General features: G+C 39.4%; 2 protein-coding genes across 5 annotated transcripts in view; one reads left to right on the plus strand and one right to left on the minus strand.

Annotated features, from left to right (window-relative positions):
• med24 (mediator complex subunit 24) overlaps positions 1-7,450 on the plus strand; it is an 11,934-nt gene extending 4,484 nt beyond the window's left edge. For 3 of the 4 annotated variants that reach the window (XM_035668112.1, XM_035668136.1, XM_035668120.1), the window contains exons 13-26: positions 55-166; positions 318-460; positions 642-679; positions 793-875; positions 1,148-1,326; positions 1,875-1,974; positions 2,385-2,560; positions 2,721-2,985; positions 3,361-3,542; positions 3,626-3,719; positions 3,896-3,995; positions 4,798-4,878; positions 5,345-5,493; positions 7,065-7,450. In XM_035668112.1, the coding sequence (XP_035524005.1) occupies positions 55-166; positions 318-460; positions 642-679; positions 793-875; positions 1,148-1,326; positions 1,875-1,974; positions 2,385-2,560; positions 2,721-2,985; positions 3,361-3,542; positions 3,626-3,719; positions 3,896-3,995; positions 4,798-4,878; positions 5,345-5,493; positions 7,065-7,181 (1,819 nt within the window). In that variant the 3' untranslated portion in view covers positions 7,182-7,450. The remainder of the gene's footprint in view (positions 1-54; positions 167-317; positions 461-641; positions 680-792; positions 876-1,147; positions 1,327-1,874; positions 1,975-2,384; positions 2,561-2,720; positions 2,986-3,360; positions 3,543-3,625; positions 3,720-3,895; positions 3,996-4,797; positions 4,879-5,344; positions 5,494-7,064) is intronic. The other variant, XM_035668128.1, reaches the window with a different exon arrangement.
• Positions 7,451-7,857: 407 nt separating this feature from the next.
• On the minus strand, positions 7,858-10,721 carry LOC118325522. The gene is made up of 4 exons (XM_035658234.1): positions 10,345-10,721; positions 8,994-9,101; positions 8,759-8,899; positions 7,858-8,677 (listed from the first exon to the last, which is right to left on the minus strand). The coding sequence occupies exons 1-4, from the start codon at positions 10,495-10,497 to the stop codon at positions 8,474-8,476; spliced, it is 606 nt and encodes a 201-aa protein (XP_035514127.1). The 5' UTR covers positions 10,498-10,721; the 3' UTR covers positions 7,858-8,473.
• Positions 10,722-12,386: the final 1,665 nt, after the last annotated feature.

The raw sequence follows: 12,386 nt of genomic DNA on the forward strand, positions 1-12,386 counted from the left end.
GTCTCTCTTCTGCCCCTCCTTTCCTGTCCCTCTCTCCTTGCAAATTTGATTCAGGACCGAGGACAGGGAGTTCACCCCAAGGCTAAAGACAGCAGAAAATGCAAACATCCAGCCTAACCCGGGTCTCATCCTGAGAGCAGAGCCCACTGTCACCAATATTCTCAAGGTAGAACATCGTAACCTTATCTTAACTGTACAAGGCATCCTCAGTGTATTACAGTGTTGATGCAGATCAGAATATAGGAACAGAAATGTTATTACATATATGTGACATTAAGTGAGTGTGACAAAAACACTCCTCTTTTCTCGTTCATTAGACAGTAGATGCAGACCACTCCAAGTCCCCCGAGGGCCTTTTGGGGGTCCTGGGACACATGTTATCTGGAAAGAGCCTAGATCTGCTCTTAGCAGCAGCCGCCGCCACTGGAAAACTCAAATCCTTTGCTCGGAAGTTCATCAAGTGAGTAAATGCAAAATAGAGGTGTCAATGGCCCCCTCAGTCACCGGAATCATGACTCATCTAATGACATATTTTGCTGTGTTTACCCCGTTGGAAACTCCAGTCAGCATAGGAAGTGGGTTTTTAAGCAGATGTTTCATATCTTGTAATGGCCTTTTTTTTTTTTTCCTTTTTGTTGTAGGCTAAATGAGTTTCCTAAGCACATCAGCGGTGAAGGATGTGAGTTTAAACACAAGACTGACATGTCCAAAATATGGGAATGTCTTTCCCCATTGACATATATTTACTGAATGAGATACTAACATTGAGGATTTTCCCCTCCTCTCCCTCAGCCAAGTCTGCATCAGTACGGGCCCTGCTCTTTGACATCTCCTTCCTCATGCTCTGCCACGTGGTGCAGACGTACGGTTCGGAGGTTAGTTCATGGCAGTCCAAGCTTGTCAGCAAAAGTACAATGGTGTTCACGGGTAGAGGCTTCTATGTGGATATTACAGTAAATCAGCCTGCTGTTTCAGTGTGATGCCACAAGATGTCCAGAGAGGCCTGTGCAGTAGTGACCTAACATTTTCTGCAGCATCTCTGCTTGAATTTTGTAGATCAGATCTGTGTCAAATGTCATCATCTTGGTTGATAAAGCTTACATTGATTAATTCAATACATGGCTGCCTCCTCGGCTCTCCTTTCCAGGTGATCCTGTCAGACCCCAGCCCTTCAGGGGAGACGCCCTTCTTTGAAACATGGCTGCAGACATGTATGCCCGAAGAGGGCAAGACTCTGAACCCAGATCACCCCTGCTTTAGACCAGAGCCTGGCAAAGTGGAGAGCCTGGTCACCCTACTGAATAACTCTTCAGAGATGAAACTAGTGTAAGTTGCAGACTGAGCTGACATTAAAGAACGATAATTTGATTGACCTGATTTTATAGGTTTTGTTTTTTTAAGACCGTACAACTACATAATAATGTGTTTATTAAATTTTACATTTTTGAAGCAATTTATCAAATGTTTATATACTGCTCATGATAAGGAAATAGTGGGGACCTGAAGTAAAGTGTTTCCCTTAACCTTGTAATTGTAGCACTGGCTTTTGTCATGCATGCCACAGCTTTCCAACAGTACATGAATGCACCATATTTTAAATCACTAACACATAACGCTTAAAACAAAAGCAATTAAAGAGCACCTGACATTCTTAGTGGTCCGTTTTTATTTGACTTTGTTTAGAACTCAGTGCTTTGATATTTTTCAAAAGTTTGAATATTGAACATGTGATCATCTACTACTGTAGTGTGTGTATATTGCTTTAGTGTTTCATTTTTATTTTCGTATCAATTTTTATGTTATGAGAATTTCTTAAACATGCCCAGCAATGCTCTAAATATGGAACTTCCTCTGACGTTCATCTGTTGTGACAGTCAGGTGAAATGGCACGAAATCTGCCTCAGCACTCCAGCAGCCATCTTGGAAGTTCTGAATGCTTGGGAGAATGGCGTTCTTTCTGTGGAAGCAGTACAGGTTTGTCCAACTAAAATGTTCTTACAGTTTTTTTCCCTTTTTCTTCCTGTGACTGGAGGAGTGTATGATATTTCCTGAGTATCACTTGCTCATCTGATGTTTAGGCGGTACCAGTAACCTCCCTAACAATTGCATGTCATGAAAATCATTTTTCCTACTTTTGTGTTTTGACTCATCACCCAAGTGTCAATGATGTATTCTGTGGAAAATGACAAATGTGTTAAGAACTTGCAACAGCAGTGACGAACCAAAAGTCTATAGACGCAGATGACTTCTCATTATTTCCTTTTTCATTCAAGTGTTTGTATCGAATGGGCAAGAATTCAGAATCTTGACCATATACGCTGCATCCTTCAAACCACATCCTTCCTTCCCCTTTTCTTGCTGCTGTCATGGGTCCTTGAGTGTAGAAGATCACTGACAACATCAAGGGCAAGGTGTGCAGTATGGCAATCTGTGCGGTGGCCTGGCTGGTGGCCCATGTCAGGATGCTGGGCAGGGACGAGAGGGAGAAGCCGCAGACTATGATCCGACAGCTCGTTACCCCGTTGTATGGGGAGAACACTCTGCAGTTTTACAATGAACGGTACAAACGACTAAAACACACACTTGTACTTCCCTAAAACAAACCTAACTTACAACCTTAGCACATGATCCGAACGGATTACTCTTCAGTATGTTTCAACCAGCCTCATCACACTCCATCATTACATGGATTTACAATTATGTCCTCTCTCCCCCCACAGTGTGATCATTATGAGTTCCATCATGGAGCACATGTGTGCCGACGTCTTCCAGCAAACGGCTGCGACCCTGCGCCCCCCAATGGAGGGCCAGGAGCCAATCCCCTACCGCAACCTGCTGCCAGCCAAAGACCCCATCCACGTGGCCCTCAGCAAACAGTTCCAGACGGTGCTGCGCAAAGGCTGGGTGGACAGCCGGGCCCTGCATCTGTTTGAGAGTCTTCTCAACATGGGAGGGGTCTTCTGGTTCACTAACAATTTGGTCAAGGTAGGAGGATGGAGGAAAAAAAAGGTGCTAATATCTTATGGATAAACAATGGCTGTATTTAAAGGCTGCAACAAACCATTTTCTTCATTATTTTCTTTATTAATCACAAAAAACAAATGTGCCCCTCTCAATTTAATACAACCTCAGGTGATGTCTTCAAATGTCTTTTGCTTTGTTTAACCAAGAATTCAGAAACCCATAGATATTCAATTTATTACAGTAACAAGGAAAACTGCAAATTCTCACATTTTTAGAAGCTGGAACCATTGAATGTTTGCAATATTTGCTTTGAAAATGACCTTAATTATTAACCAATTAAGATAATGAAAACAGATTGCTCAATGTGTGTAACTGGAGCACTGCGTCTCATTTCAGGAGCTGCTGAAGGAGACTCGACAGGAGTGGGCTAATCGGGTGGTGGAGTTGCTCTATAGCATCTTCTGCCTGGACACCCAGCAGATCACCCTCACCCTGCTGGGCACCATACTGCCCAACCTGCTCACGGACTCCGCCCACTGGCACAGTCTGGCAGACCCCCCTGGAAAGGCGCTGGCCAAGTAAGAGCAGCTTAACACTTTGACATTGAGCGGTTTTGGTATTTTGGGATGGAGCGTTAACTTGGACTCTTTTCTCCTCTCAGGTTGTGTGTGTGGTGTGCACTCAGCTCTTACTCCTCTCACCACAAAGGCTCGTTCTCAGCTCGTCAGCGTAAAAGGCAGAGAGAAGATATTGAGGTAAAACAATCACACAAGACTGTGTGTGAGTCATAAGGGCTGCGTATATGTAACTCATGAAAACACTATTTTTAGCGTGAGAAAACTGACATATTGATGTGTGTGAATAATGTAGTAACTATTATTTACATGATATCTAATAAAATGGAATCTAACGTATGTATTATTGGGCGCAGGACTACAACAGCCTGTTTCCTTTGGATGACACTCAACCCTCTAAACTCATGCGTCTGCTCAGCTCCAATGAGGATGAGCCTGTAGCCCTTTCCAGTCCAGGTCAGTCTATTAATGTCTTTGTTTTGATGCATGGATGAATAATAAACCCTGTGGCCTTTTGAGTCGTTTTACAGTCTGAGCTAGGGATTATGCAAATACCAGATGGTTTTCAAAAGCAAATGAACTTGTAGCAAAAGACCACGTTACCAGCAAGTTGCTTCTTGTGAGCACTTTTGCGCTAAATCAGAAGCATAAATAAGCTTGCCACTCTAAACCGATCTGTCTCGATATTAATCGCGTGTCTAGCGTCTTACACATAAGCAGGTTCTGACTTGAGCACGGCAGTCTAATTTGAGGTTTTTGTTTCGAACTGTTCCGCACTTTGAGGGCAGTGGAGGTTTTGTATTGTGGTACCAAACAATTCTTCTAATCCTGCTTTCAACCTGATTGACATAAAGACTTCAGATGATCAACTCTGGAAATTTTGACTCTGTTTTAGCTACAACTACGTCAAGAAATCCCCAGACAAGCCTCAAAGATAAGTGTGTTGCATGACTTAGGAAAAAAAAAATCTACGCTGCTTGGTGTTATACTGAAACTAAAAAAGTTTTCAAATAAGTTCCACCTATTTCATTGAAAAGACAAGTCATTTGGAAACCGTCCTATATTAAGAAATTTTGCTGGACAAAAAATAGGCGTTGGCGTGAGTTGTTTAAAATCAGCCTTTGATCTTTAAAAAAACTGAAGTGGTTATTTTAGGAACAAAAGAAGATTGCGTAACGGTCTTTAGACTTTTACAACCTTTACTCAACCACTAACGCAATACTTGACGGATAACTTTTTTGAACATGTCATCTCATAGGAGACCGATCTATGAGCAGTTCCCTCTCGGCCTCCCAGCTCCACACTGTCAACATGAGGGATCCTCTAAACCGAGTCCTGGGTGAGAACTTTGTCCTACATGTCCCCAGACTCCACACACAGACCTTTCAGCATGTTGCACAGTTGCCTGTTCTTAGAGGGCACATTACTAAGACAATTTATGATGGTCTTCCCCTCAATTTGTCACCCAACTAAGGTTTGAATTAACTTTATAGAATTGTTATCAACAAAATGTGTTTTATCCATGTTAAACTAAAATGAATGTCCTACATCGGAACAAGCACCTCCATGACCATCAAATATGGAAATTAATTTATCAAGAAAAGCTTCACATTTTGAATCCCTTTTTTAATGTGCTTATTTTTCTTTTCCAGTTCAACTCTGACAAATGAGTATTACATAACATTTAATTATATAAAGAACATTTATTTGGATGAGTATTTCATTCTAGTTACAGGAAAATGAACACATAAACGTGTGATTACTTCAACTGTGACGATTAATACCACCTGTTTTCTGCTCCGTAGCCAACCTTTTCCTCCTCATTTCCTCCATCGTGGGCTCCAAGATGGCCGGACCTCACACCCTGTTTGTGCAAAGTTTTATGGAAGAGTGCGTTGATTGCCTGGAGCAGGGTAGTCGTGGAAGTATCTTGCAGTTTATGCCCTTCACAATGGTGAGTTATGAGCTGGGAGGAGAAGCAACTGGGAAGGGGAGGCCAGACAGGTGGAGATAAGGAGGGAGATGAGTTTCTGTTGCATCAGAGATTTTTGGGAAGAGTTCGTCATTTTTCTTAAATGTAGTGTTGTAAAAAAAAAAAAAGTACATTTTTTAAGGATTAAGTCCCTTGGTTAAAAATGATAAGAAAATGTACGGGCCAGTACCTTACAGTACCATAAATACCTTTAAAATCTGCCGTATGACTACCTTTTAATAGTTAGAATGTAACTTCTATTTCTTCTTCCCTTTAAAGAAGGGAAAGCAATAGCCAATTAATTAATTCAGTCTCAATTCTGGAGGTTGCTACTAAGTAATTGATGCAACCATGAATAAATGTAATGAATGAACTATGAATATAGTACAATGAATATGAAGACCAGTGTATACCAGATAAAGTGGAAAAATGGGACACAAAGTTCAGTTTAGTTCAATTCTTTATTAGTCCAGGTGGGAAACTTGACTTGATTTTTATCACCATCAGCACTGCAGCATAAAACTTCCTTTATTGTTAATTAAACACAACATATCAATTAATGTGGATTTAACTTTGGCGGTGCAAAGACAGCAGTGTGAACTTAGGAACAAAGAAAGACAAAGACACACAAAGAAACTGTGTGCTGAGAACTTCCAGGCCACATCCTGGAATGCAGGGAGCATTAGGTCATTTCCGCTGTAAACTCTTCCGCTTGTCACTTACTTTCCATTAGTGCCATCCAGGCAGGGGCCTATTTTGTGACCCAGTGGTCAAGTGAGCAAGAGCTTTAGGTTTGTGTATGTGTATGTGTGTGTGTGAAAATGTCTGTATACCAGTCGGAAGCAAGTTTTCATTGCCCTGTAGTTTGCAGTGATGCATTTATTGTTCAAACAGTTAATAAACAGGAAACAGTAACTCAAGCAATAACTTAAAGAATAATAAAAAACTAAGTACGAGCAGAACTTCCATGGTGGACCAGAGTGAGTCAATGAAGTGATGCAAGTTGCTTAAAAAGTGTTATTAAACTATACTCATTATATTGAAAGTAGAGGAAAGGTGAGTCATTTTGTGCCCTGCCTGTAACCACGGCACTGTTAACTGTTGAGTTTTACTATTTATTTATCATTCCATCACCTACTTTTGTTTCCAGTAGTGAAAAATCCAGTTCTGTTTTTTAGTAGTTAAATATAGTGTACATGCAGAAGACCAACATGCCTAGAAAACCAGGTGAAGGGTCAAATCTTGCCCTCTAAATAACCAGACTTATTTACATTTATTTCCACCTTGAGCAACACAACGCCCATAGAACTGTTTCGTAGGGATGCAGGATTACAGGCAATAAATTATCAGTCCATAATAATAATAATAATCATAATCATAATCATAATCATAAAAAACTACAGGTGATTAACTTTTTCAAACCGGTATTGGCCACGAGAAGCAGGTAATTATCAGTTATTGTATCAGCTGGGGAAAAAAACCATATTGTGCATTCCTTCTGTTTCTTCAGATGCACTAACTCATTTTCTTTCTCTTTTTTTTTTGGCATTCAGGTTTCTGAGCTGGTGAAGCTGCCTGCTTTGTCCAAACCTAGAGTGGTCCTGGCGATCACTGACCTGACTTTGCCGCTGGGGAGAAGAGTAGCTGCCAAAGCCATCTCTGCCCTGTAAACTGTGGTTTTAAATTTACCCCAGTACATAATTGACCCCTGTTGGCCCACTCTCTCAGAAGTACAGCCAGCGGTTTAAAAACAACCCCCAGAGGGAGTGAGGGTAGCTCTTAACATGGCTGGATCGTCCATTTAAACAGATTATCTTTGTTGGAAATCATGTTTATTACAATGTCTCTGTACTGTTTTGCTATTGTTTTTTATGTTCTTTTTCATGCTTAAAGAAATGTGTAAATAAGTTTTAAAATAAACAAAAACCCACAATGGTGATCCATTTTCCGCTTGCCAGTATTTACTTTAAGTGTGTTTCCTTTATTTTGTGGTTGAGGTCTTATTATGGTAATATTTGGTCACATTTGTAAAACATGAGATTCGACCGCAAATTTTGAGTCAGTTGAATGGGTCACGTTGCTTCCACATGACACTACGCAAGGGACTGGATCATTCTGAGTAACGAAAGCTCGTGGTCATCAGGCTGCCACCCATCACTTGCAACACATCCTCAAGGAAATCTGTCTGGGCTCACAGAAGCCTCTATTTCACTTTTAGTTGCACTTCTCTATTCCAGTGTTAGCTGGAATTTTTTACCTATAATTTCCTTAATGAGACAGCATGCATCAGCATGACTGTGTCACTATGCACAGTCATTGACAAAAAGCAACAAGTTCCTTTTTAAGTGTTGTTTTTTTTTTTATTGGAAGATCAGAAAATACAAACGTACAATATTGTGTATATATAATACTTTTTTTTAAATAAGATACAAAAATACTTAGTCTCATTTTAACATTTTACAGAATGTGTAATAAGTCCTTAATGTGCCCCCAAGCACCTAAAATAAGAGTTAATAAATAAATGTCTGCTGTCTTACACAGGAAGGATCAGGCTTTAAGCTGTTTCTAAGTGTTTTTAAAAAAAATTAAACTCAGCTATGGAGAAAGTTATGAGTATTTCTTGATGTGTATATTGTTTATTTTAGTCTTGAGACTTCAGGATGATTTTATTTTTTAGTTATTGCTATGTGTTGTAGGCCTAATGAAGTACTTTCCGAAGAGGCCAGCAGACCTATGTTAAAACAGAAGGACTAACGGATACAAAGCTTTGTTATCAAAAATACATTTCCTAAATAAATATTCCACATTCCAATTTAATAAATAAATATATAAATAAAAATAGAAATTTATCACAAATAATAAATAATTGTTAAACAAATAAATTAATGCCATAATAAAAAATGGCAGGATAAGGTATGTTTTTGACATGAGCCAAAAGCTGATGTGCTATGGCACTGTTGGACTATGTATTGGTCTCACTCTCTGTCTCCTCCTCATTGCTCTGGTCCAGACTCCTGAGGGAGCGGACCACGTCCTGCCCAAAAGACTGAAGCCGATCCAAAGTCAGGTGTGCTGCCACCTGAACCTCATAGTCCCCTGGTAGACGCAAGGCCACAGGAGCTGGTGTGGGTTGCACCACAGCCTCGGATTGGACCATTTTCAGCAACTGCAAGGGACACAAAACAACGTCACGCAGATGCCTAAAAGCAAGCATGTCAAGAAAGGTGATTTGGAAGTATTCTCCTACCTTATTGATCTGAATGACGAGGTCTCTGATGTCAGCCAGTAGCTCAGTCACTTTGTCTTTGTTTTCCAAGCGAGGAGAGACGGCACTCAGTGAGGCCCGGTACAGCTGAAGACCCTCAGACATACGTTTCAAGCTGGTCTCCTAATGGGACAGAATAGCAGCAAACTGGTCATGTTGTCTGTTTTTTTTTTTAAAACCAGATCATTTGCAGAATTATTCCCTGAAAGATGCTTACCAAAGTGAAGTGTTCTGACACAACTTTGAGTACAGGAGCGGAGGGAATGCCAATGTTTACTGCCATTGTCTGAAGATTTGCATTTTCTGAGGAATTGAGTCGTAGGGCCTGGGGTAGAGAGACAGTGAAGAGATCATGTTATGGATAGATTGCATCTTGGCATGCAGCACAAACCAAACATTTCCTTTAAATGCTCCAAACAGTGGTGGCAGAAATACTCAGAAGGTTTAAAAAAAAAAAAAAAAAATAAAGATCATTAGCACAATGTACACAAGATACTCCATTACAAGTAAAAGTGAATTAAATAATATTATCAGACAAATATACTTTAAGTATCAAAAGTACTCATTATGTAGCATGTCAGTTTTTCTTTAAATAATATTTGATTATTATTACTGGTGTATAAAAGCTAACTTTAATAAAAAATTGCTGAGAAAGATAGCTGGTTGTTATGTCTCATTCCCAGGTCCCAAAGCGTTGGTATTTGACATCTTGGGAATCAGACTCAACAATCAACTATCTTTCTTGGCTCTGATTGGTTATCTTCGTTCAGGCCCGGTGGATTCTTGCAAATGTCATTAGGAGCACATATTTTCACAGATTATCTGTCTATACTGCTGTCAGGTTAAAGTAAACGTTTACCTACTGCAGCTTTAATTTATGAGAAACAAAGCAGTGGTTGCTGAGGTTGAACTATTTTATCTACTTTTAATCTGGATGCTGCCTCACATTCTATAAGCTCATTATAGGTTTATTATGTCCCTTCTGACCTGTAAAGTAACCTGTTATCTTAAATACATGTAATGCAGTACATGTGGTGCAAGCCTAAAGTATCAAAAATGGAAATATTCAAGTATAAATTGTACTTCAGTGCAGTACCAAGTGCAAATGAATAAAAAATAAATGTAGGCATTGTGAGAAAGACGTACAAGGATGTGAGATTTTAGCAGAATAGACTGATGATGGTTCCTACTAGCAGTTTCATTCCTGCTTTTACTCAGATAGTTAATACTAATAATAACTAGGCCTAATAATAACTCATCACATGTATTTATTTGATTTACAACTTCTATATAATGATATATAATTCAAATATAATGCAGTGACTGCTGCACAGCTGGCAATTTAGTGATCACTGAACACATTTCAGACAATAGACATTTCACTACAGTCTTTCAGATCAGTCTTTCAGGCCAATAAAAGAGGCACAGAGGCATCTGACTGTCAGGCTCAGTCATGCAGGAGCCCTTTTATGGGCTCATAGACAGACCTACGAAGAGGAATCACCAGCTCTGCTGCCTAAAACATATTAAATCACAGCGAAACAATGGACGCATGTACTGTCTCTCACCTCTGAGTGAATGCAGGATTTGTGCGTGTCGGGAATAGAGAGCAGGATCTTTTCTATCAAGCTGCGGCTCCTCTGCACGATCTCCTGAGCCCGCGGATCCTCAACAAGTGTGTTTCTCTCCGGCAGAGGTGCGCTGCGGGCGACGGTGGCCATGTAGCAGTGAATGGTGAAAACTGCAAGAGGAGAAGAAAATCCAAATGTCACTGTCGAGGCATCAAAACAATCCCCTTTATAAAATCTAGCACCAAGTGTGTGTGTGTGTGTGTGTGTGTGGCAGAGGAGGACAACAAGAGAACAAAGCCCGGCTTTCTCTCCTCAGCAGCTCCTCTGTGCTGCAGCACTGGGCATGTCTCCCCCGCTGGCTAAATAACCGCATGAGTTGAGAATAGTCACTGTAATGTGAAACCATAACCCAAAAGTAACTACAGCAGTGAAACATAGCCAATATGCCAGTCTGATCAGATGTAAATTTAAAAATAAGCATAGTCCTTAAAAAAGGGGTCCAGATGTTTTAAATATTAACTTTGCAATAATACCAGTTAGCTGAGATAAAAGATAGTCCAGAGGTTGATCCTGGATAGCTCTCCCTCAGAGTCTCTGCTGAGTCTCATGGGCAGAGAAGAGAAAGCAGTATTACACAAGCACTGCCTCACTACTACTCACCAATCAGGAAATTCATGGCCTCTGTTGAGAAATGTCTTAAAGTATTGACCTCAAGTGATCACTATCCATGATTTATAGTAGACATGTTCATATATATATAGGTCATCATGGAGAGGAATTTCCCCATCATTCATCATCTGAACATTCTCAGTATTGAAAAAAAAAGTGCCCATATTGGCATATTTTTTTCTTTTTACTTAGACCTACTTGCATCCAAGTAATTGTGTCAATTAATATTGATTTTATTCATGATCATAATTTAATTTAACCTCAGCACAATGTTGTTAATTCATTTAACAATGTGGGTCATAAAATAATAGTAAAAATAATAGTCAACTTTAATACTATATTATATTGTATTTTAATACAATTTTTCAAATAAAATCCACCACAAATTACTAAACAGAATATAAAATAAAATCAGAATCAGAATTGTTTATTGCCAAGTATGTTTTTACACCTACGAGGAATGTGACTTGGCGGGAAAATGAACACAAAGACAATTACTTGTAAAGGATTTAATATTAATGAAAAATAAAAGTGAAACAGTTTAAAAGAAAGATATACCGGAAGAATAAAAATGACAAAAAAATTTAAACTAAAAGGATGGAAGTATTATGCAATTCAATTTTCAGTATAAGGCTTCAAAGTAACACAAAGTTTTATTTTGAGAACTGGGATTTCGTCAGCTTTAAGTGGTAGTCCAGCCATTTGCCCAAAAAGTCATAAATAGAGACAGGGAGGAAACAGGCATTTCCTCTGACAGCATTTAGATGGAAATTGAAAGTGGTTAACTGCAATCACAATGTTTTCTGAAATGTCGGATTTTCTTTTGAGAAATATTGTTTTATTCTCTAATGACGTCTGTGTTCATCCTACACACACGCACACATGTGTAAGAAAGAAATATTTGTGGTAAATGATGATGAGATAAGAGTGCAAATAACTGAAGTATACACACTTCTGTATTGCAGGAATTAGAAAGGCCTACGTTTTTGGCAGACCCTGGTAGCTCACCTGGTAGACCTGGTGCCCTATGTACCAATGGCTGAGTCCTGCTACAGCAGTCGTGGGTTTAACTAACCTGTGGCCCTTTTTTGCATGTCATCCACTCTCTCTCTCCCCATTTCCTATCTTTTATGAGCTGTCCTATTAATTAAACCTTAAAAAAAAAAGCACCTGCAGGGTCGGATCTAAAGGGTTGGCAGCTGCTACCCCTAAAAAATACCTGGCCGTACCAGTTTGGTGTCAACTGTTGTCAAATTTAACAGATTAACTGAAATTAATTAAAAAAATAATGTATTAAAAAACTTTATTTTAATATATGTGATTGTTTGTGATTGAATCAGCATATATTTCTGCCACCACATGAATATTTC

Source organism: Morone saxatilis, unplaced genomic scaffold (assembly GCF_004916995.1).
Source record: "Morone saxatilis isolate NCDOM2014 unplaced genomic scaffold, NCSU_SB_2.0 Contig1, whole genome shotgun sequence".
Lineage (NCBI taxonomy): Eukaryota > Metazoa > Chordata > Actinopteri > Moronidae > Morone > Morone saxatilis.

Excerpts from the sequence above, each read along its gene's own strand:
- LOC118325522 (XM_035658234.1), bottom strand. The coding sequence starts at position 10,497 with ATGGCCACCGTCGCCCGCAGCGCACCTCTGCCGGAGAGAAACACACTT. Across the intron at positions 9,102-10,344 it reads AATCCTGCATTCACTCAGAG|GCCCTACGACTCAATTCCTC; the intron begins GTGAGAGACAGT and ends TCTCTACCCCAG. Across the intron at positions 8,678-8,758 it reads TCGTCATTCAGATCAATAAG|TTGCTGAAAATGGTCCAATC; the intron begins GTAGGAGAATAC and ends TGTCCCTTGCAG.